The sequence below is a fragment of the Oreochromis aureus genome, linkage group 4 (genome assembly GCF_013358895.1).
Source record: "Oreochromis aureus strain Israel breed Guangdong linkage group 4, ZZ_aureus, whole genome shotgun sequence".
Taxonomy (NCBI): Eukaryota; Metazoa; Chordata; class Actinopteri; order Cichliformes; family Cichlidae; genus Oreochromis; species Oreochromis aureus.
In genome coordinates this window covers 16,569,592-16,595,094 of record NC_052945.1, presented here as the reverse complement: position 1 = coordinate 16,595,094, position 25,503 = coordinate 16,569,592, and the positions used below count along the sequence as shown (strand labels likewise).

The following is a 25,503-nucleotide window of genomic DNA, read 5'->3' as shown; positions in this document are numbered from 1 at the left end:
TATTCTTAGCTCCCTCAACTACTCATCCATGCAGTAACACATCATGTTTAACGACAAAAGGACTCCAACTCAAATAAGCAAAGTTTTTGTGTCAAACGAGAGGCTAATCTGATACTATGGAAAACATCAAAAAGAAAATATAATAAAGATTAAAAAAATAATATAAAAGATTTATACAAATATCCTTAGTTTTTTTGTATTGTAAAACAAGATATCAGAACGAGATGTAAATCTTGCAGTCTGGCTAAGATGTTAGTTAACATACAATCTGTATAATGTAACCTGTAATTTTTGTGGAGTGTTTCAAACTACAGTGATGTGAAAAAGTATTTGCCCCCTACATGATATGTTTCTTTTCTTGTATGTCCATTTTGTGTTTACTTGTATAATTTTTTTCTAATGTTTTAATTTGTTTGCTGATCTGAAACACTGAAGTGTGACAAACACAAAAATAGGAAATTAGGAAGAGAGCAAACACGTTCTAACACCACTGTATGTTGGTCCTGAAATGCAATTGTTTGGTGGTTTTAGGGTAAAAAGATTTAGGTTATAATAAATATGTTTCCATCTTATGACTATAATAAATATTTGCTTTCACTCAAGATTTATTGAACAGTATACAATATCAACTACATGCATTCTTTTAGAATCAGTACAGATTAGGAAGCAAGAAAACGAAATAATATAAAAACTGCATCACAATGTGCTGGGAAATCCAGATGTGTGACTCTAACAGGAAGCAAAATAAACAATGAAACCAACAGTGAGCTTTAATAATTGATAAATTGTCAAGACAGCTTATTAAAATTATTGCCAAGAAACAGATTTTATTACAGCAGTATAATCATCAAAAGTCATCTGTGGCTTTAACAGTTATTTAATTTAATATTTAGAGTTGGGGAATGGCTGCAATCACAGCATTGTGAGATGGCGAAAGACGTACCCTTAGGCCCCCTCTTCGATTCAGAGATGGTCTGAAAGAGCACTTTTGCAAATATGTGATGTCTTGATAAATCGAGCAGATATTTGAAGTTTACACAGCAACATTCTTGCCTGAAAATATCTTAAAAGTTTATTTTGTGATCCAGAAAGAGTAATATTTCAAATTCCGCCACTATGCGTTCCTCTGCCACTGCCTCATTTGAGTTTTGGAGGAAATGCATTCTGGGATATTGCATCTCGTCATTTCGAGCTGATTGGAGACCAAAACAGCCAATCAGATTTTTTTGCATCCAAGTTTGAGATTGGCTGGTTTTGTGGCACAAATATAACGGTGTACAGAAAGAGTTGAGTGCAAGCAACACATTGTGAGCAAGCGCAAATGCAAAAACTGAGCGAGAGGGGCAGCTCTTGTGTGTGTGTATATGGATAATAGCAAACAATGAAATACATTTTTTGCACGCAACAGTGAATTTTTTAACTCAAATTTAGCTTTTCTTCGCTCAAAATAAATTTCTCCTCAAAATGCAACACTTGCACCTGCAATTTTTTTTATGTGCACTCAGAATAGTGGCACAAAAATAATGCCATTGATAAGAAAGTCTGCTGGGGGCAAAAAAGTGTCATGTTCTTAATGAAATGACAACAAGACTGACTTACTTTCAGTTTCTGATAAAAAGAAAATGAAACTAAAGATCAAATCCTGCCACTTTTCCTTTACATTTTGTTTTCATACACAAATCTAATTAATGCAAAACTTCCCAAAGGTACCGGAAAGTTTGCATTAACAAAATTGTTTTTCATCATCTCTGTTTCTGTCCTCCTCTTCAGACATGAAAACAAGCACAAGAATCAAACGAAGCAGGGAGAACAGTCCACACCCAAAACACTAAAAGGCCTGGATCAGTTCTGTTTTGAAATCTCTCGGCCCATATTTCTGAAGTGAAGTTGTGGTATATTTTGATTTAAAAAAATTTCTTCATGTAAAAGTAACCTTTTCTGGAAGAATAACACAGGAAGAAGGTTGGCAACAAAAGTTACCCTCTCACAATTTGCACCTTTATTAATGTTTTATTGAACAGTATACCATATCAAATACATGCACACCTTTAGATTTAGAGCAGATTGAACTAAATAAAACAAATTAAAAAATGCTGCAAATAGCTGAATGATGTCATTTTCGTCGTAGTTTAATAGTTTCTTCTATTTTGCAACATTTCTCATGTGGTCATTGACATGAACCATCATCGTAAAATAAGCAAATATTTGTCCTTAAAAACGTTTAATTCAAGACCATCATTGTGGAGTATGTCTCAACTCTGTGACCAATGAATAAAAAATATTAAAAGAAACTTGCCAAAACTGTTATAACTGTTCTACTTGGACACTTACTTTAAAACCTTACTGACTTTGGTAAGAGTATTGCAACAACATAGATAAATAAAGAGCAATTGTTGAAAAGGAAGATACATGTGAAACTATCATCTTTTTCCAGCTGCTTCTGTTTAGTGGTCGCCCCAGCAGATCTGCCTCATCTCACTCTATTCTTAGCATTCTCTTCAGTCACACTCTCTGCATGTCCTCCACCACATCACTGCATCTTCTCTGTGGTTACATGCTTTTATTTGTTTCAACTAAACTTCTTCTGAGAACATACATTTTTATTTACTTTCAACTGAAGGACAATTTCACTGCTACCACTGACAGTAGGCGACTCGCCTCACACACTTTTGAAAACAGTCTCCACAAATCTCTGCTTATTACTGACAAAAGTAAAAACAATTGCAAAAAGTTGAAAGATTCAAAAGAAAATGCATCAACACAACAATGTAATGTCTTTGGTAATGATGTGCATGTCAAAACAATTGTAATGTGTACAAACACAATGAGGAATTCTAAAGTGGATAGGGAAGTGTGTTCCTGATTTCAGAACTGCATTAAGTGTGTTTTAGTAGAACGAATGTAGGACACAAAAACAACTGTTGTTGGGACAAAAATAAAAAAAACAATCAAAACACTGAAATATAAAATTGAAAACAAAACATATGCTTGAAAAAAATTAAAAACTATAGAAAAGATACACTTAAAAATCTTAACATAACATGGAACATGAAAGGAAATCATATTTGCTTAAAATATGTATTGAAATGTTAAAATTATGCTTATAAAACAAATACAATATTGAAAATTGAGGATCTCCTTAGTAAAATTGTGGAATTACACATCTCAAAATTATAAGAAAAAAATCAGTTCCTAGTCAAAATATGACCTTTTGATATTCCCTCAGTTAGTGACATTTCTTCATCTGATGACTGGGCTATTTGCAAGTTTGTCATAATTTTCCTTCACCATTGAAAGCTCTGCTGAAAAATCTAAAACAAGCAAACAAAAAATTCAAAAATATTAAAAATAAGACATTCAGGTTTCGGTCAAGTTGAAGTTGTATCCATTTTTTTTAACATGTTTATTTTTACATTTATCTTTAGAAATGTTTACCTGGAAGTGAGCCGTTATCAGTCTTAAGTGAGAGTTCAATTGATTCCATCATCGTTTTCTGCAGTGTCACCAGGATGCATTGCTAAGAGAGTAGCAAACTTTTAATCACTTATCAAAGAACCAGTGAGCATACTGAGTACTGAGAAATATATTTGAAAAAAATAACTTAAGATGCGTTAGAGGTTGCTAAGACTGAGGAAAGTACTCAAGGAAACACACATTTCTTATAATATCCACTCAAAAAGAAAAAAGGCATTGTGTAAATATTGGACAAAGAAAAATTGATGTGCAACAGTATGGTTTAAATTGTGTTCTTATTATGTTTAAATATAAAATATAACAAACCATCAAGGCATTCAGCTTCTCCAACATGGTATTTTTTGCCTGCTCAAACATGCCCTTATTTGAGTGCACATGTCTCTCAATAGTCTCCCTCATGTTGTTCAGTGTGCCTGGTCCTCTGAATGCTGCGGCCTCTAGAGTAAGACATAAAAAATCTGTCAGACTTTTGATGCAGAATCATGATAAAAAGAAATGTGTCTTAGTGGCAACTTATAAATCTCTTTATTACTGATGTAGCATTCTTCCATAGTTTCTTTAATTTTCTGTGTCACACTGTTGTAGACATCTTTCTTCTGCGTCCGGATGGTTTTATTGAGTTTTGCCTTGATTTTTTCCTCCTTAGAGACAAATAAATAAATAAATATATAAAAACAATGTTTTAAATACTTTCAAGGTATATAACCAATCATTATTTTTCAGTTTTGACTAATATATTGGAAAGTTTAATCTTTTACCTCTGTCTTGAGAAATCTCAGCTGCAGTTCAACATCTTTGTGGTGTTTATTCAAAAAATCGGTGTTAAGTGAGAATGTTTCAATTACACCATTAAATGCGCCACATTTAACTTCATTTCTGAAACGTTTAAACAGGATGATTTACACATGCAGAACTAGAACATTTTTATTTTAAAACTGACTTGTATATATCCATTTTGTGTTTTATTTGTCAAAAGGTGTGGTATATAATGTGTATCCTTACGGGAAGGTCTTTCTGAATTCTTCATCAATGCTGTCCATCAAGTGTGAAGCTAACATCATGTTAATGTTTATTTGCTTCCCTTTTTTTGGTTTGTAGATGCCACCACTCTGAACAACACGCTTTAGTGTCATGTGAAAAGCACTGCCCTTCTTTCTCTGAAACAAATTAGAGAACATTTTAACACATAATCATATAAAATGCAAAGTTGCTTGTGTTGATGGAACTAGCTTAAACATACAAAAAGGAAGGACTTCAGTTTTTGTCCATATGAACAGATGGAGCTCTCAACTCCCTTGCTAAGGCATCTCTCAAAAGTCCTATAGGCCTCTGCCATTGCTTTTTTGACTTGCTTAAGTTGTTGGCTCATTGTTCTCTCAAGTTCTCCACACACATGTTTTTTACCAGCCTAAAAAAAAAAGAACATTGCAAATTTTTATCAAACTATGTCAATTTGAAAAACAACCTCACAAACAAGTCAAAAGTAAAAGTAAAAATACAAAAAATAAATAAATAGCAGCATTTCAGTTTAAGGAATAGGTATGGGCAATATTTTTTGGTTTGTTTGGACAGAACTTTGAGATTCAAAATTACTACACTCTAAAAAGTAATTCAGAGGCTTAGTAAATATCACTATAAATATAAGTTAGATGAGCCTGATAAAATCTATGAATATCCTTTTAGTAATTATTTGAGTTTGATAAATTGAAATAAATGTCTAAAATTTTAACTTATGTGTTTGTGTTAAATTAAGGTATTTATTTACATTTATTTCAGACAAAATATTCAGTATGTGATTCACAGAATACCTTCTTTGCATGTACTTAATATTTTTGTTTGAAATTGAATCAAAATATTTGAGAAATGGGTATCTATACTTATCAGTATTTTGGACTAAAATCATTCATTATTCAAATCAATATTATTTATTGTCAGCAACTACAACTTAAAAGTGTAAGTAAAACATGATAACGTAGAGTAATTGATTATTAGTGCATGGCAAGAACGCATAGCCTCACGGGAAATTTTTCATTTCATCACAACGGCGGTCAACAGACACAAACTCACTGGGGAGCCACCTGGAAAATTTGCCGGTAAGTGGCCTGAGCGCTGAGCGCAAACTGTTAATGTAACGTTAAGGCTGTTTTACTGTAACTTTCTCAAGAACTAACGTTAGTAGTTCTTAAGCCGTCTTCCCGTTGTCAGTATCTCTGAGATTGCCTTTTTTCTGTTGTTGTTGAGACTATTAAAAGAAATATAACTCGCGGTTAATACTTTGTCCTATTTGATTTGTAATGAGCATATTTTTCCCCAGTAGTGCATATGTTGGAGAATGTCTGTGTATGTTGAGCCTTTTTTTTCTGTTTATATCTTTTGTAATCACGAAACAACCTGTTCGGTGGAGACAATGGTGCTTTTACCCTATCAGTACAAATAATAAAAAGGTTGTTCCATGTTATTTTGCATGAGTGAAATCCGTTAACACATGTCACTGGCACGTGAGCTGATGCTGCTAGGCCGCATGCCCATTGCTTCATATTGGCATCAGTGTGGGTGGTGTGTCCAGATTGCTAATGTTTTCTAAAAACACCCATGCCGTTAAAATTTAGCATCCAGCATAAGAACAGTTAGTGTGCAAAATGCATGTTTTACTTTACTTTCTACAGGTTTTTGGTTTATTATTTGAATTGTTGTTTAATACCAATTTAAACCATTTGATAAATACTTTTGTATGACCTAATGCAAAAAGTTACTCTCAACCAGAGAACTGATGCTCCATATATATCTATATATGTCTGTATACATCTCTCTCTCTCTCTCTCTCTCTCTATACACATATATATATGTATTATTAAGTATATAATAATCCAAAGATCAGTCGGTCTGACACATTGAATAATGGACAAAAAGACAGTGTTATTGCACTACCAATCTCCATGTTGCTTTAGACTTGCCCATCAGTGTTGTGGATATATTTAAAAACATGACAGACATGTAAATGTCATCAATGCAGCATTAACATTTTGTAGTAGGTTTGAGTGAAGGAAACTGGACTCATATAGGAACTAAAGAAATCTAGTTTCCTTCACTCAAACTACTAGGATTACCATGAGCTGGATGACGGAAACCCTTCACCAGCTATTAAGGAAACATTAAGTAACTTTTTGTATCGTGTTGTGTATCACTGCTGGATGTCCCCCACTTATTCCAAAGGAACCACTCCCCCCATATTATTTCACACGGAGAGACCACTTATCCAGCGGAAAAACTAAAGCTATGAACTATATCAGAGAACAGCATTTACTTCAAATTGCTTAAAATTTAGGATCTCAGTGTTCAAATTAGTAGCTTCAGATTTCATGTGAAAACAGCCTTTTTGTGTAAAAGTCTTAAAATATGTGGAATAAAAGTAAGCTTACTCTAGTTCTTTATGTCTACAGGAGGATGCTGATGATGTCTGTGTTGAAGAGGCTTTGGCTGAGGATGTGATGAAGATTTACGTGCTGGAGAACCAAGATGGGTCACTCAAACCGCGTGATGTAGGGACCGTTATTGAGGGCATAACTGTTCTCAGTAATCTTGGGGATCTCAGCAGAGCCTGTTGCTATCTGTTGGGACTAGCCTATGCTTTGGATCTGAAATACCCCAAGAATATCAAATACTGCTTCGAGGTATTTCAACAAGTGTTCCTGGAGCTGGATCCTGCAAACCTTTCAGCCAAGGTTCAGAGACTGAAAAATCACCTCTGTGCATTGTAGATGACTACATTTCACAAAATGGGACTTTTTGAATGGATATCCATCAAAAGGTTAATGCATTGCCTTGATGTGATGTCATTTCCATTGTAAAGAAAGCATTTGGACTAACAAAATATCAAATACGTCAAAAAAGCAAAGGGAATTGTTCTAAAACATAACCATAACATGAAAGATGTTTTTCAAACAGGCCAGTAGCCTGAGGGAGGGTCTAAGCTTGTTATTGTGTTATCACAGTTCTTGTGTAATTTACTAGGGGATGGAACTTAAACCATGAGCCTTTTTCATTGTTTTGTTCATTTTTTTTTAAATAATCTGAGCTTTTGTGTTTGCTCTCCTTGTTTGCCATTTAGCCTTCAAGTATGAAAGGCTTTGACCTAAAACGGAAAAGGTTGTTTTCTTTTTAGTGCTTGTTTATTTCGAGTTATTGTCATATTTATAAAAAATAAATTTTTCATTTGGAAAAATGTTAACATGTGGTCATTTTCCATACATGTATTATAAAACACACAACTACATATTAGTTTGTTTGGTTTTTTAAACTTAGACCACCAGTGAAATACAATAACATTCATATTTAATTTTTAGTACAATTTTGATGAAGTTCAGTTTAAAAAATTAAGTAATTTGAACAAAATTTTGGATTAAATGGCCATCTATATTTCAGTTACATTGACCAAGCATGTCAGTGTTATCTACTCAATTTCTTTGTGTGGTTTTCACTTAACCTTACATTTGTTTTTAACTCATGATTTCTGTTATATTTACTCAATTTTTTCGTGTTTGTGTAACAACTACAATTATTCATTTCAACTTAATTTGTTTAAGCTTCAGTTATTCAATTGATAAAGTATATTGAACAGATTTGACTGGTTTCCAATCTACTCAATATTTTTAAGTGTAAAATTTTAAGTAAATATCAGTTTTAGTTTTTAGAGTGTAATTCATCAACTACTAACTGAATGCAACATCCAATATTGGATTATTCACAACCTGCAATTTATCTTAGAGAAGTGCTATCCTGGCACTTTCTTATTCATGTCTAAGAATGTAATAACTTAATCTAACACAACAGTAAGAACTGCTTTACTGGCCCCCTCCTCACTTACAACATGCTTTCAGGATTTAATGAAACTGTTTAAAAACATACATCATACCAATATTCTTTGATTATATATTCCCTTCTGATTAAACATTTCTTTTATTTTCTCAAGCGGTTGAAAATTGTGTTTTATGTTTTATTCTGCTTTGTAAAATGTTGTTGTATTTTTCCTTTGCTGTTATGCTTTGCTCCTCAATCCCAATCAGTGACTTTCATGTAAATCCTGAAAATCTTTGAGATTCACATTTCATGTGCACCTTGTCATTTTCCAGCGACATTGAACACACTTTACTAAACTTACTTTCAATAAACACAGCTTTAAAAACATATTAATCACAAATCTGAGTATTTATTACCACTTACCACTCCTCTGCAGTTGGCCCCTTGAATCAAAGACAGAATCCCATAAGCTCCAGACACATAGTTGAATGTCTCTGAGTGACAGTCATTGAGATCTTGCAAAAATTGCTGAAGTTTGGGTATTTCTGTTAAAAGGAATTTGAATAATGAAATTTTATGTGACTGTGCATACTTTTGTTTAAATCCAGTCATTCACTCTTGTTTTAGTTTAAGCAAACAAAAACAAATTCTGCATTTGCACCATTTGTTCTTAGCTACAATATGGTCATTTAGGGAGACTTTACCTACCAGTTTCATCCGCATTTAAGCGTTTCTTTTTTAGAAACTCTTTGGAGCTCACTGTGAAGACTTTGAAATGGTCATCAGTGAAGTGTTTCTGGGGGAAAATGGATTTCGTTTGAACACAATCTTAACATTAAAACGAGTTGTTGTGTTAGGTTTCTTCAGCTTGCTCACCTTAATTTTGTGTAGCTTGCTGAATTCTTTCCTCACTTCATCTTTGACTTGGATGTTTCTTTTAACTATAAGGTCCCGGCGTTGAGCTGCTGACCTAGAAGAAAAGATATTTGCACATATAGTTGGACAGTAAGGGGGTACTTAGAGTCTCTAACTAGACCCTTTCTAAGTAAGCAATAAGTGCACCCTTACTGGGTACTAACAGCTAGGTACTGCTGATAAAATGCACTTGATTAATTAATTAACGAGTGAGCACCGCTTTAAAAGCAGACGTTGTTGTTGGGACAATCCTATAAGTGGCCATCTTAGAAAATTCACCTCAAGGTCAGACTGAAATTCTCAGAGAAATTACAAAAAATCAAGAGCTACATGTCAAGCTCTACAGGCTTCAGTTAGCATTTTAAATGTCAAAGTTCACAATGATACAGTTAGAACAAAGACTAAACAAGTATGGCTTGTTTGGAAGAGTTATAAGGAGAAAACCTCACTTCTCTGGAAAGAACGTGGCACCATGAGGATTGCAGAATGGGGCTCATTTTACAGCCACTGGATCTGGGTACCCTGAAGTTATTGAATTGACCTTGAACTTCTATGGTATACCGAAGTATTCTAGAGCCTGTTGTGGGGCATCTGTCTGACACCTAAAGCTTTTCCAGAATTGGGACATACAGCTATACACATTTTGTCATAATGTACTTACTGATCATCTGAATCTTCAATATGATCTGACTTAGTGCAGATAAATAGGATTTGTCGACACTCGCCACCATTTCCAATATAGCTGCTGGCACTTTCCAGGATCTCCCAGGCTTCTTTTTCTGCGATTACTCTATTAATCTCAGTCACAATCCACACAGTAGAACAATTTTCAACTATCTGAAAGAATATTATAATTCAACTGTAAGTAACTTATTATCAAAACTTAATATGTAAAAAGTAGACAGCAGTGAATATGTGAATAAATTACTTGTTTCCACATTTTATCTCGACTCTTGTTACGGTCACCATTTCCAGGAAGGTCCACAAGTGTGACATGCTGGAGAAAATCATTGTTTGGCACCCTGACAGTCACACATTTCACTAGAGGCCAGTACCACTTCTTTACATCTTTACCATCTCCCTGTTTAGAGTCACTTCTTGTGTATTTGACACATCTTGCAGAGAGTTCTTTAGCCTGCAATAATTAACAAAAGTAAGACATAATTTCTCTTAGCACTACAAGTGTTTTACATTAAAAGTTAAAACATCAGAGCAGCATAAAATATGACAGAAAAGCACAAATTTAAAAACAACAGTGCACACAAAAGAAAAATATACATTTCATTTATTTTTAAGATATTTACTTACGTGCATGTTTTGCCTGTTTTTAAAGCAAATGTGAACTCCTTACAAACCCAACCAGCTTTGATGTTAAGAAGACCCCAAACAGCAGCCTTGTAAGAATCTCTGGTTTTAATACCAGATCAGTGCATCACATTGGGAGCACAAATGGGATTGTGGGCCTAATTTATTTCACACATTCACTGTGTTGCACATTGTAAAATCATAACCCAGAATCAGACTATTAAAGTCTGGGTCCTTGCACCTTGTCCTCTTCTCCAAAGTTAAATTCAACTTAAACAATGCACATTGCAAGTGCAGATTTGCATTTGTTCAGAGTAGGACTGTTTTGGTGTAATTTAACCCTTAGATACTGGTCAGATCAAATTTGACCTGTTGTGACATTTAACAGCAGTAAAATCCTGAAATTTGACAACTTTTATTAAAATGACTAAAAAAAAACCCCACACATACTCCAGCTGTACTTGAATTTTGATCCAACTTTTCAAATAGAAAAAGTGTTTAAGATGATAGATCCATCAATTCATTCTCTTCCACTTATTCAATTTAGGGTCACTAGGGGGCACAGACCTAGTCCAGTTGCCATATGGCAAGTTGGGATACACCGTGGACATGGTTGCCTGTCCATTGCAGGGCTAAAAAGAAACTATGTCTGAAAATGACAGATAATATAACAAAATAGGACAGGTTTTTAGTTAGTGGAGATGTCACACAGTGGAAATTTGTGTTTTTATGTTTTATGTTGTTTTGGATCATACTGTGTATTGGTACATAGAGTATTGATTGTAGTTGCATGGTTTTATTGTGATATTTATATTGCATGTTTGTATGTTGATTAGGGATGGGTACCGGTGTCCGGTGCCATGATGGCACCGGTTCTGACATAAACGGTAGTAACCAGACTGAAAAGCAGCGCACATTTCGGTGCTTTATTTCGGTGCTTTTTTTTTCCTGAGCCAATTCTAGCCAATCATTTTACGTTTCCGAGGATAGTAGGCCGGCCCAGGTACGTACGTTCTTTTAGAGCAGAGCTACAGATTAAAAATGCCCAAGGCGAAGCGGTCAAAAGTCTGGCTGTACTTCACAGCAAAAGATGCAAACTCAGCAGCCTGCAACAAGTGCTTTAAGCTGATACTGTGATACTGTCAAAGCAGGTAACACCTAAAATCCGATGAAACACCTGGCGACGCATAGCGTTTTTTTTTTAAGCCGAGAAATGCGACGTGTTTGATAGCTTGCTGCGAGACCTCACACCGAGCACATCTACTGCGGGTGTGGTGCCTGTTATCTGACCGGAGTTAGCAACATCCCCCAAAAACCCGAAGAAGAGAGTCCTGGCCCCTAGACCTGTCAGCGTAGCAGAAATGATGACGGATGATGATGGCAGCAGCAGCAGCCGTTCTTCTCTGCGTGAGTAGCTTCATGTTGTTCGTGTGTAATTAACGTTGAGTACGCTAACCACATTATTACATTAATGCATGTAAGGTGAACTAGCAAACAGCGTCGTAGTTACATGCGGCTGTCTTCTTATTTGATGGCAGATACTCCCTTCACCCTGGCCAAAAAGGCTAAAATGACCAAAGAAAAAGTGGAAAACAGTTAAACATGAGAGGTTTTTGGACAAAGTTTGTGTTTTTCCATTGTTTAAGCACTGCTTCCAGCCAAGAGTGATACCATATATGCCCCATAGCTGCAGAAAAGGCTAACATTGTTATCTTTTTACAAAAAAACAGCTGAACATGAGAGGCTTTTGGACCAATTTTGTGTTCTCCATTCTTTAAGCACCGGTTTGAGCACCGTTTAAGCACCGGCACCGTTTCAAAAGTACCGGTTTGGCACCGGTATCGGATAAAACCTAAACGATACCCATCACTAATGTTGATATTTATATTGCATAGTTTTATCCTGATATTTATATTGTATGTTTTAGTGTTGTTGCACAATATTCTTTTAATCCACTGTGGACTAGGCGGACAATAGTAGGCACCTGTGGAGGTGGGGGCGTTTCCCAAGGCGGCCCGTCAGCCGCCAAACTGACCTATTAAAGGGGATGGTGAGCGCAGAGACAGGGGGATGAGACACACGAAAAGTGAGCAGGAGGAAAAGAAACGCGTGCAAGCTAGCATATGTAATGAAGAAACTGCTGCCTGACTGTGGGATGCCACGAGTCATTTGGCGACGGACAGGCCAGCGGAACACGGCGATCCAGTCCTAACGGCAGAAATAGCGACAGTGGGAGGCAACGCGTGAAATCCACAGCAGGGCAGGGGTGTGCCTCTGCCTGCATCTGGCGGTGCTACAAGGGAGGCCGTGTTCAGGTGTGGAGTGTGGCTGGTGACACGCCGTCAGGAGGAGACAGGTCTGCGACAGGAGCCTCCTCCTTGGTCTTCTGGCTGGCGTGATTTCCATCCCGGAAGAGGAATTCCTCTCCTGTTTCTTTCAGATAGGGAACATTTGCCCGAGTGTGGCTGGACTGTGGGATTACGGGACTGTGGGGGAAATTTTAGTGTATGGGAAACTTTGAAGTATTTTTTTGGATAGTGTATATTTATTTGTGCTGGCAGGTTTTGTAGCGTATTGAGAACGTTCTTTTTATTGTATAGGGGTATTTTAAAATTGTATAAATACTTTTGGTTCTGTCTTTTTTCATGGAAATAAATGGTGTGCTTAAGCCCGATTTAGTCTCTGTGCCCTGAGCGCTGACCCAGTCACTCCCCTTCTTCTTGTATGTGAATGGATTTTGTGGTGAAGATATAGATCCACCAGTTTTAGCGGCTACAGACAATGTGATGTATATTGGGCACACTAGTTGGGTTGCACAGTTGAGAATTACTGAAACCAAAGCTGTATATAAATTATACCATCCTGAATACATCACCCTTGCAAGAATGTGTCAGTAAGTAATAGAGAGGTTATGTCTTACTGATTCACATGTCAAAATCTTCCTCCTGCCTTGGAGAAATTCTGGAATTTCTCTGAAATATTTTCCATCCATGAGATCGTCAGAGGACTTTCCTTTCCATTCTTCTCCATAGAGCGCTGAAAACTTTTCACTGATGTCACGATAGTCATTATCAACATCCATTTCACAGTCTTTATTATCCCCAAGAAACTGATGAGATGACCACAACTCATCTTTCCACTCCTTAAAAACAAAAGATACTTTTCAGTTTTTTAAAGGGCATAAACCCAGAATAATAAGAAATTGTATTTTTGCAACAAAAATAAATTTACCTCTGGTGTGATGAACTCAATGTCTGCCTCATAGTTAGAGCCTTGCATGTTAGCCTCCACTTTGATCATGACTGAGGTGCATGCACTGACACTTCCAGAAGGCAAAAGGTTCTTCTCTTCAATGATGGCATTTATCAGAGAACTCTTTCCAGCCCCAGTTTTACCAAAGACACCAACCAGCTCCCTCTTGTCTGTCTCCAAATCACTAATTTTTTTCCTGTTAAATGAGATTGTAAATATGGGTTAACTGATCCAACTGATTACACAAATAATTATCACAATGCTTTTCACATTTCTATAGCTTTTGTTTTTGCTAACAACTCAATATTTTAGATGCTATCTCAGAAAAAAATATAGAAATTTAGTAGCTGAAGAGTTAAATTTTTACCTCAGATTTATGGATACCATAAACAGCAAATAAAGCTCTACTATACAGACTTACCAGAAATTCACAAGAATAAAAGTCTGGCAGACTTAAATCGAATCCAAGTGAGACTAACTGTGATCCACACTAAAAGCATTGGAAGAATTCATTTTCTGTTATAACCTGTCTGTCAGCAATACAACTTTAAACTAACTAATAAAGTAAGTAATAGTAAAAAGGTCTTGAGTCTTGCGAATTAAATAAGGAATGAATGTCCATGTTACCATGATTATTTATGATTCTAGAATCACTTGGTGGCAAACAAACAAACATGGCTTTCTAACATGGCTATACAGACACAACACAGAATATGGAAACTTAATACTCACTTCAGGAAAGCACTGAGCTTGTCTTTTTCGTGTAGTCTGGCATGGACGAATTTCATTATGTTTTTTACATCAGACAGCACGATTGCTTCTGTAAGCAAAGAAGTAAATAAACAACTATTTAGCAGGAGCTATAAACCTATGGATCCATCCATCTTCTACTGTTAATCCGAGTCCGAGTCCGAATCCGAATTTGACGCAAAAGGCTTTTCTCACAGGATCAAATACCCTGGTGAATCCCAAAAAAACACATATAGATTGGTTTGGAAAACTCCCATGCAACCTCAAATATCTTTGACGGCATACAGTGCTGGTACAGTGTTTTGTGATGATTACGATGGCTGGATTTTTATTCCTGAGTCAAAAGGTTTATTTCATAGCTGGACTGTGCCTAGCACTACACTGGCCAAGACCTTTCGGCAGTAGTCCACCACCTTGGTCTGTCAGTCTAACTGCACTGTCCCACCTCCATGTGACATTGTAGAAGCATATCAACCAAAACAGCCCCACCACATACAGATCCCTGAGAAAAATCAAGGAGAATATCATCCACCCCAGTTGTCTCAGTGACCTTACACAAAGTAATCTCTCTAATTCTCACATTCGATCAGTCTTGCTTCATGGACTCATTGAAAACCCCCCACTTTTTGGTTCACCTACTGCCAGATCTACACTCTGCTTGGTCTATCAGTAACTGCGTGCTGACTCTCAAGCCCCACAAGCTAACAAGCACGCCTGACAGGACTCGTCCTAAAATTTGATGACTCCCTTCACCTTCAGTGTCCACCAGGGCTTGTAATCTGGCATACCAGACATTTGCCTGTTGGGTAAATGCACTTTCAGACCAATGAGTCAACAGAAGGGCTGCTGTGGACCATCCACACAAACACTGACAGCTGCTTAGTCATTAACTGACACTGTTTTACCCAGTCAAATTGCTTAACACAACCAAGCCCTCTCCACCTTTGCTGTGCACTCACACACCCTGTACAACAGAGTTTATTGTGTAAGGAGTGGTGAAAAGATGAATCTGAAAAGCTAAGAGAGAAAAAGAAAAAAAAAATCCACTTACAATAAATGCAACAAAATATATCAAGGTAACTGACATGTTAGCAGCTGCACCATCAACAGTGGTACCAACAACACCACCGACACCAACAAGTAACAAGCCCTCACACTCACAGGAGGCTGATGTTGCTAGCATCAGCCATAGAGAAGTACAGGAGGGACAGCAGTCCCCAAAAGAGTGAGAAAGGAATAGAGAAAGGCGAAGTTACCATGGTAAGAAAATAGATGAAAGTGGAGGAGTTCAAGTATCTCGGGGTCTTGTTCGCGAGTGATGGGAGAAGGGAGCCGGAGATCGACAGACGGATTGGTGCTGCGGCTGCAGTGATGCGGACGCTGCACCGGTCCGTCGTGGTGAAGAGGGAGCTGAGTGTAAAAGCGAAGCTCTCAATTTACCGGTCGATCTACGTCCCGACCCTCACCTATGGCCACGAGCTGTGGGTAGTGACCGAAAGAACGAGATCGCGGGTACAAGCGGCAGAAATGAGCTTCCTCCGAAGGGTGGCTGGCCTCTCCCTTAGAGATAGGGTGAGAAGTTCGGCCATCCGGGAGGGGCTCAGAGTAGAGCCGCTGCTCCTCCACATCGAAAGGAGCCAGTTGAGGTGGTTCGGGCATCTGACAAGGATGCCCCCTGGGCGCCTCCTGGGTGAGGTGTTCCGGGCATGTCCCACCGGGAGGAGGCCCCGGGGCAGACCCAGGACGCGCTGGAGAGATTATATCTCTCGGCTGGCCTGGGAACGCCTTGGTGTTCCCCCGGATGAGCTGGAGGAGGTGGCTGGGGAGAGGGAGGTCTGGGCTTCTCTGCTTAGGCTGCTGCCCCCGCGACCCGACTTCGGATAAAGCGGATGAGGATGGATGGATGGATGGATGGACATAATTTGGGAGAGATTCAAGGATTCCGGTAAAATGAATGGCTACTTTGACGATATGCCACCTAATCTCTAAAGTGTGGCTTTTAATTGTCACATGCTACATTGCAGTGCAACTAAGATATGCTAACCAAACAACAGCTGTACCAATCTGATTAAACCTGTTTAGACTAACATCTAGACTAATTGCAAAACAACAAGTAGCTCATTGTTCCAGTATCCAAGTGAAGTAACTGCTACCACAACTCAAGACTGATGCTGTATAACACAAATGCTATGGCAACGGTGGGACATGTCACGTCAGGTCGGAGGGGATTTTATGATCACCAGATCTCACAGAGCTCCAAGAACAACTGGTGTATTGAAGGGATTGAGTACGAGAGCAGCTGAGCTTAAAGAAAAGATCGTGGCTAAGCTAGAAACCTGGATCCTCCATGGTTGATTACCAAGAGTATGAGATGTATCCTCTGCAGTGATGGGAATAACGGCGTTACTAACGGCGTTACTATTTTCAGTAACGAGTAATCTAACTAATTACTATTCCTATCGTTACAACGCCGTTACAGTTACTAACAAGAAAATGCGGTCCGTTACTATTTTTCAACAAACAGATGGTTTAAGCTGTGTTCAGTTTCAGTTTACTGCATCTTGTATCAGTTGCATGGAAGTAGCTGTAAGTAATCTGGGCGCTACAGCTTTAAGCAGCTGCGCGCTCCCGCGGACGGTAATCACGATCACTGTCTAGCACAACACCCGGAGCTAAGGGGGCAAAACAATCACATGAGTGCTGCTGTTTGACAGAGGAAGAATAAAGTAGTCATGGTAAGTGAATCACATGACCACTTAAAGACAACAAGGTGATATATAACAGTTTATAAATTGTGTCGATAGGCCACGTAAAACCAGAGTCATGATAAACAATATATACGCATGTTTTTCCTCAATAGTTTCGTCATGTTTACTGTCTAAGGACACTCTCTGCTTATGACCCCAAAAAAAAAAAAAAAAAACAGGGGATGTTTTAGGAGTGACGGCGAGGAGAGAGAGAGAGAGAGAGAGAGAGAGAGAGAGAGAGAGAGAGAGAGAGAGAGAGAGAGAGAGAGAGCGAGTTTTGAGATGTGAGAGATTTGTGACGTTTAGCGTGTTTGGAGTGTGTAGTTAATGTGTTGTCTTGTGTAGTTAGTGTGTAGTGTTGTGGATAGTTTTGCGTTGTGTGTCAGAACAATGAGGCGACTGCTGTCTCCAGGTAAAAAAAGGAGTGATACACCTGCTGCTGTCAGACCTGCAGGTATCAGGCTGTGATGTTCTCCTTTATAATGGACAGAAATTATTTTTTTGGAGTGGCACAAATAATTTGTGTGGCATCTTATTGAAGAACAGCTGATTGTTCTGTAAATAGTTTGAAATGGTTATTTAAAAAATCAAGGTAAAAGGTAAATGGATGCAAATAACTTTGTTGTTTGTAAAACTTGTGCATAGGATTTTAAAATTGACAATTTATATTTGCATTTAAAGTTATGAAATATGATTCATTAAACATGTTTGTGGTTGTTGCAGTAAAAAATATAACTTTTTCTACTATGATTTTATGTTTTTTGTCTGATTTTAGATCAATTGTGTTAATACAGTATGTCAAAATGAAAACATAACTGTAAATTCAGACACGTGAGGTTGTGCTGAAAAAGATGATACCAAACAAGGCAAAGAAAATCGTTTTTAAAGGTAAAATGTGGAGGGAAAATCAAAAGTAGTTAAAAATGGCCAATTATACCCTGGACCCCACAGGGTTAAACGTTTTTTTTAAAGTAATGCAATAGTTATTTTTCAAGTAATTAATTACTTTTAGAATATTGTAACTCAGTTACTAACTCAGTTACTTGTTTGAAGAAGTAACTAGTAACTATAATTAATTACTTTTTCAAAGTAACTTGCCCAACACTGATCCTCTGACAGTCTACTAGAAGAAGTGAATGCAGCATTATGGATAATCTTTACTATGACCATCACTGAAACCAACCAGTTGATCTACACCACAGAAGCAGTGATCTTTGGGATGCTTGGCTGCAAGATAAAAAAGGCCACAAGAAGCATATCCTCCATGAAAAAGGAGACTAGAGGCCAAGATCAAGGCAGCAAGGATGGAAGTTAGCCAATTATAAGAGCTGCAGAAAGGTGTGATGAAGAAAGGGATGCTTAAGAAGTACATCAAGCTACCCATGCCTGAAGCCTTATAAAATGCCAAGCAAAGACTCATAGCCTTCACTAGCCACCTGAAGGGGCACACCAGAAAGATAGAGGCCAGGAGGACAAGCCAGATGCTATTCAGTAAACCATCCAAGGTGTACGCTAAGTGGCACGGGAAGATTATGAGAACAGCAGCTCCACCAAGCCTGGAGATGGAGCAAAAAGACTGGCTGTAGTGATAGATGTAACTATATCAAGATATGATGTCATTAGGAAGAAGTAAAACGAGAAGCTTGAGAAATTCCAAGGGCTGAGAGAAGAACTTTAGAAGATGTGAAAGGTGAAAGCAGATGCTCTTCAGTAAACCTTCCAAGGTGTACGCTAAGTGGCACGGGAAGAATATGAGAACAGCAGCCCCACCAAGCCCAGAGATGGAGCAATGCTAGAAGAGCAAATGGAAGAAGGACAACATAACAATAATGCTCAGTGGCTAGTGGAGCTAAGAGCAGACCACAGCAATCTCCCTAAACTGGCCTCAATAAACATCACAGGGACCTCAAGGACCAATAGAGGCAATAGAAGACAAACAGAAATCTAGACAAGAATGCTTCTTACCATACATGGAGGGTATTACCACAAATCCAGCACCCTGGCATTATACACTAAGCACAAAGAAGTTGTCAAAACCACTATCCAGGATTCACAACAAAGATCCTTGGTCCTTGTTTTGAATCCTGGGAATAGCAAAGATACTGAAAGGATCCTTAAACCTCCGGGCCTCTGATAAAGGGCTTGACCTTGAAAAAAAAAAAAAACCCAAGCAGAACGAATGGGAAGATGCTCACAATTGATCACGTACTTAGTGAATACCTCAGGGAGCAGAAATCCAAGAAAGAAGCTGGGCTGAAAAGATAGCACAGAGACACTAATGAGGGCAGCACAGGAACAAGTGCTAAGGATATGATCCGTAGAAACTGGACATAACCACACCAGGCAAGACTCCAGGTGCAGGCTGTGTTGAGACACCCTGAGACAATGCACCACATAACAGCAAATTGCAAGATGCTAGGAGGAACATGGAATGCCAGAACAAAATTGTTGGAAAAGTATACAGGAATATCTTTGCTGAGTATAACAAGGAAGTCCCAAGTTCAAATAGGATATTTCCACCAGGGTGGCTAAGAGTGACTGAGCCAAGATTCTTCCAGATATGCATTAACAAAGACCAACTGGACATAGTAGTGGTGGACAAGCACAAAAAGACTGGCTGTAGTGATAGATGTAACTATATCAAGATATGATGGCATTAGGAAGAAGTAAAACGAGAAGCTTGAGAAATTCCAAGGGCTGAGAGAAGAATTTTAAAAGATGTGAAGGGTGAAAGCAGAGTGGTCCCCACCATGGTAATCAGAGCACTTATCCCCAAACTGGGAGGGTGACTACAACAGATCCCAGGAACACCATGTGAGCTCTATGTGTTAGAGCGCAATCCTGAGAATAGCAAAGATACTGAAAGGATCCTCCAGCCTCAAGCTTTCAACTGTCATTAATCTGCATTAATACAAATGACATTTAGGACCCATTAACCAGCCCATAGGCTGGAAGAGGAGAAATATGAGTAAACCCAGCCCTGCCAGTCACAGCTCACTAAGCTACCATTTCAGGGAGTGGTTCAGCTCCTGCCAGTCTCAGCAAGAGTAACTCCAGTTGGGGGGCCAGGGTACCTGGACCTGTGGTATAGAGTATGTTTGGGGAGTGTGGGTGTGTGTACAGTGTCCTTTTCTGTTTGTCTCCACATTGGGTGAGTGCCGAGTATGTGTATATGTGTGCATGAGAGTGGGAATGCACGTTTGTCAGGTCGGGTCTTCCCTCTCTGGGAGCATCTCAGGCCCTCCCAGGTATGGGGGCCTGGGAGGGCCTGTGTGAATGTAATGTATCAGGCACACAATATGGTAACTTTAATTATGGTATATGTAGTACTCATGTTGTTGCCTCTTCAAAATTTAATTTTAATAATATACTTTTACACCAATAAACCAATACTTTTTTTTTTTTTTTTTTTTTTTTTTAAAATGCCAGTTTTGTTTAATGGCCAGTGTTTAGAGAGAAATACCCAATGGTTGGGAGCTACGTTGTCGTTTAGCTGGTGGTTGCAATTTGCTGGACTCATCCGGTTGGTCGAACCTTCTCTTTCCTAATTGGATAGAAAAATATTTAAAGAAAAGGATAAATATATAACTTTGTTATCTGGGATTTGCTCAGGAGTCAAATTTAATATTTAACTTCAATTATATTATTCTGTCCAAGTGACTGTTGTCTTGAAAATACTGCTTAATACTGCTTGTAATAAATAAGATGGCATACATCTTACCTTTATCACTTGTGGATGGCAAAACCTGGGGATCAATGTACATATTAATGCATGAGATATATATATATATATATATATATATATATATATATATATATATATATATATATATATATATATACACACACACATATATATACATATATATACATATATATACATACACTCGCTCCTGTTAATAGTGAATACAAAAAAACTGAGTGCAAAATAACTGAAATACATAATTGCTATTATTGATCTTAGCCAGTTATAACAAAATTGTATCTAACTTACTTCAGCAGATAAATTGACTGTTTCCTCATTTGCGCTTTGTTTTTCCTAGCAACAACAAAAGAGTCCCAGTAAATAGTTTTGTTTTAATCTGTAATTTGCAGATACCAGCCCTGCCAGATTCTAACACAGATTTGCATAAATTGAGATTTATCAGACCAAATGTTACAATGTACAAAATAATATGAGAAATATTAAATTGCATACAGTAAAATTACCTTTAACTGCTTGAATCTCTTCTTGAACTTTAATCCTGGTCCAACTTTTGGAATCAGTTTATCAATGAGTTCATCATTAAGTTCATAAAAGCTTTCCTGTGTAATTTCTTCATCTGTAATTAAATAAATCTTAGTAATGCAGAAGTGCAAATCATTTTTAAAATTACTACACATGTCTGTGAAGGTTCTCGGTCATCCAGGTCATGGTAGTCTAAAGAGCTTAGAAAGAAAAGCATCTGGACTTCTTTAAGTTGCTTGAAGACGTTTCACTGCTCATCCGAGAAGCTTCTTCAGTTCTAGGGTCAAATGGTGGAGAGTCCCAGATTTAAGTCCTAGGGGAGTGTCCCCCAAGGGGGTCATGAGCCCCCTGTTGATCCTCTACATCAGTGGTCCCCAACCCCCGGGCCTCGGACCGGTACCGGTCCGTGAGTTGTTTGGTACCGGGCCGCGAGAGTTGAGGCTCAGGTGTGAAATGTATGGTTTTCAGGATTTTTAGCGGTTTTCAGCGTTATTTTGTTATCGTTTTTATCGTTAACTCGGTTTTCCTGGGTCTTTTCACGTGTGTTATGATAAATCTTCTTTTTTTTCGGTACCGGCACTAGTTTTATTTTGTTGTATTTATTCGCGACACCTTATTTCCGGTCCGTGAAAATATTGTCAGGCATAAACCGGTCCGTGGCGCAAAAAAGGTTGGGGACCGCTGCTCTACATAATCACATGAGCCAAGGTGTGAAAACGGGTTGAGTGGGCGTTAAGGCGTTTGAGAAAGGATCTCAAAACTGGATTATAGATTTCACACAGTGGGTGTTGTTTCTGGAGTATTTGGTGTCTGACCCATTGTTATGGGCCATTTGATCCTTATACAACTGTTGCATGAGCTTGGTCTGCATAGCATTAAGTACATTACATATCTCGGGTCTTGTTCATGAGTTATGGGAGATGGGAGCAGGAGCTCAAAAGACAGATTGGTGCTGCGGCTGCATTGATGTGGACATGGACATCCCTACCATCACCTATGGTCATGAGCTGTGGGTAGTGACTGAAAGAACAGGATCGCAGATACAAGTGACGGAAATGGGCTTCCTCCAAAGGGTAGCTGGCCTCTCCCTAGAGATCGAGTGAGAAGTTCAGCCACCGGGAGGGGCTCAGAGCAGAGCCGCTGCTCCTCTACATGGAAAGGAGCCAGTTGAGGTGGTTCGGGCATCTGACAAGGATGCCTCCTGGGCGCCTCCTGAGTGAGGTGTTCTGGGCATGTCCCACCAGGAGGAGGCCCCGGGGCAGACCCAGGACACACTGGAGAGATTATATCTCTCTGCGGGCCAGCGGATAAGCTGGAGGAGGTGGCTGGGGAGAGGGAGGTCTGGGCTTCTCTGCTCAACCTACTGCACTCACGACCCTGCCCCGGATAAGTAGAAGAAAATGGATGGATGGACAATATGCTCTTCCTGATACAGCCCCAAATCTCCAGCTGGAAATAATCCAGTGACCTTTAAACTTGCCAAACTGACGTGTTAAACACTGCATCACATCAATATTGTTTGAAATCTGTGCTCATTAGTGAGGCATAGTAATACCTTACCTTCAAATTTATCCATCCACTTTTGTAGATCCCATTCAATTAGTTTTTCTCGCACAAAATCATCCATGACCAAAAAGAGAAACTGAAAAATAAATTGTAATTTCTAAAGAACAACAAAATGGCTAGGAATAGGCAGATATATAGACAATACGTTTAGAGTAAAAGTTCAAATAGTTTACCTGCTATTGAAGATGCGGTAGAAAAGATTCTTTCAGAGAGGGTGAAGTCAGCCAGAAGGCATAGACTGGGAACAGTCAGGAACAAAAACAAAAAAGGAGAAGTCCAACAATAAGTAGAAGTTTTAAAAACAAAAGTTGATTAAGGTTAAACAAAAAAAAAAAAAAGAAAAAGCAAAAAGCAAGAGAAGGTAAGTAGAACAAAAGGAGGCGAGTGGAACCAGATCTGAACATAAACAGATGCTAGTCAGGGGATGAGTAAGGGTAAGTGAGAAAAGGTGGAAGAGCTAGTGTTATTGCAGAGGTGATGGAAATGGCTGGATGTTTGGCTCAAGGATTTTAGTGGATATGTAAAAATAAGGAGCTGAATATAGGAACACTGACATTTAGTTTTGTTTGAATGTGACAATAAAAAAAAAAAAAGCCACTAGGAAAAATGTAAAAAGAAATAACTTTGAAAAACAAATACATAAAGAAAAAAACAAACTAACAGTAACTGTTAGGTATGACAAGCAAATGTGCTCTTTGGACACTCATTCTTTACTATTCTGTCAAAATGTCAACACAGTTTTGATGAAACAGGACAAAAAGAGTTTCCAAAAGGAAGTTTTAAAAAGTTCTCTAAAGAATAAACATAAATGACATGACACAGATTTGTTCCATGTCTTCAGTGTTTATGTATTTATGTTATTCATCTATGTTTATGTTATTTACAAGGTCAGAAAGGCTGCAGGAAGCAAGACTGAGTGATGAAACAGCATGGCAAGATTGTTTTCATAATATACACAAACTGAAACTACAGAACAATGCATATACAAATTCGCCTAATACAAAACTTTCCAAATATATGCATTTACCAAATATAAACTCAGTTTTGCTGTTTCATAACTGGGTAAAACTTTAACCTTATTAAAACGGCCTTGATTAACTATGATGTGTTTTTGTCCTAAGTAACATTATCAGTGTTTTTAATGACACTGAAGGTGATCTATTCAGCAGCTGCACTGAATCCATGAAGTCACAGGTCAATATTAGTAAAGCTGATACTTAAACCTGAGACTGAAAAGGACAATGTTTTGAGTTCCCCATCCCTGTCCTCAGTGCCTTGCAGGCAAAAACAACATAATTCATGCATGTTTTTTGTCCTGTTTTGCAGATTTTGCAGTCATAATCTGAACGCGATATTGCGCCAAACGGACTTGCTTTTTCCAAGATAACCCCAACCTATAAATTCTCTATTTATCTGTTTATTTATTCATGTCTATTGCGGACCTGAATGTAAAATAAAGAAAGAAAGAAAAAGGAATGAGGGAGAAAAACGGAGATTATAATGAAAGGAGCACAAACGGAAAAGCAAAATGGATCAACAACTACTGCACCTGTTGGACAACCAGGCACAGATACAATGTTCTTGTGTTTTTTTTTGTTTTTTTTGTTTTTTTGAAACGTTCATTCAAAAACCAAATGTACATACACAACAAATACACACAACAGTACTGGGAAGTTGTTATATACACAAACTGCTCGAATCGAATTATTCCCGAACGAAAGAAGGGAGAATACAAAGTAAAAAGGCAAAGCAGCAGCACTTCTGTAAATCTATGCCAAAGAAACAGTAGCCGCTCCACTGTAATGCTATCAGCCACCCACCCAGGGCCAGACATGCTGTGAATGCACGGTAAATTTAGCATTTACAGTAAAAGATTATTGTGACAGAAATAAAGCTAAGACCGTGAAAAATCAAAGTTACATATCGATCAAACGGCGTCTCCCGATTCTCTGCAGCTACGACCTATAAATACACCTGTAAAATAAACGTAAAATACGGCACAAAATTAAAACATACCAGCAATCGATGGAAGGAAAACTTCAGAGGAAACAATCCGCAGGTGATCTCTACAAAAACACGAGTATCACCGAATCAACAAAAATGTAACCAATTCAATCGGAGGGAGCAGCAACATTTTCACGACTCCTACCTGTAACAGCTTTAGAAGGCAGGTGACGAAGACACGGAAGCGAGTGAGGGATGCTTAGATGGAAGCTACGATTGAACACAGGACATCTATTTGCCTGATTTCAGTGATATCGTACCAGTATTTTTATTCTCAAATAATCCCCCTTTCTTTATTTTTTTTTGCTCCATGTTGAACACTAGATAGATAGATAGACACTATCTGTCTGTCTTTCTGTCTGTGTGTATATATATATATATATATATATATATATATATATATATATATATATATATATATATATATATATATATATATATATATCATATATAAGTCCCTAAGAC

At 38.0% G+C, this 25,503-nt stretch overlaps 1 protein-coding gene across 4 annotated transcripts; it reads right to left on the bottom strand.

The window, feature by feature from the left end:
* Nucleotides 1-1,967: 1,967 nt before the first annotated feature.
* LOC116332129 (nuclear GTPase SLIP-GC-like) lies at nucleotides 1,968-25,184 on the bottom strand. 4 transcript variants are annotated; one of them, XM_039611695.1, is made up of 22 exons: nucleotides 25,051-25,184; nucleotides 23,208-23,272; nucleotides 23,029-23,131; nucleotides 21,450-21,562; nucleotides 21,235-21,279; nucleotides 20,962-20,986; nucleotides 20,704-20,784; nucleotides 14,476-14,563; nucleotides 13,723-13,939; nucleotides 13,412-13,633; nucleotides 10,115-10,321; nucleotides 9,848-10,023; nucleotides 9,148-9,241; nucleotides 8,980-9,067; nucleotides 8,695-8,816; nucleotides 4,715-4,882; nucleotides 4,477-4,631; nucleotides 4,233-4,350; nucleotides 4,007-4,115; nucleotides 3,781-3,911; nucleotides 3,436-3,517; nucleotides 1,968-3,311 (listed from the first exon to the last, which is right to left on the bottom strand). In XM_039611695.1, exons 3-22 carry the CDS (start codon nucleotides 23,093-23,095, stop codon nucleotides 3,241-3,243), a joined length of 2,379 nt encoding a protein of 792 aa, XP_039467629.1. In that variant the 5' UTR covers nucleotides 23,096-23,131; nucleotides 23,208-23,272; nucleotides 25,051-25,184; the 3' UTR covers nucleotides 1,968-3,240. The 4 variants fall into 4 exon arrangements, with proteins under 4 accessions (XP_039467629.1, XP_039467628.1, XP_039467630.1 ...); XM_039611694.1 differs by having other exon boundaries at nucleotides 23,029-23,110; XM_039611696.1 differs by lacking the exon at nucleotides 4,715-4,882 and having other exon boundaries at nucleotides 23,029-23,110.
* Nucleotides 25,185-25,503: the final 319 nt, after the last annotated feature.

Excerpts from the sequence above, each read along its gene's own strand:
- LOC116332129 (XM_039611695.1), bottom strand. The coding sequence starts at position 23,095 with ATGGATGATTTTGTGCGAGAAAAACTAATTGAATGGGATCTACAAAAG. Across the intron at positions 14,564-20,703 it reads ACGTAGCTCCCAACCATTGG|AAGCAATCGTGCTGTCTGAT; the intron begins GTATTTCTCTCT and ends CTTTGCTTACAG. Across the intron at positions 4,116-4,232 it reads TGAGATTTCTCAAGACAGAG|GAGGAAAAAATCAAGGCAAA; the intron begins GTAAAAGATTAA and ends TTTGTCTCTAAG.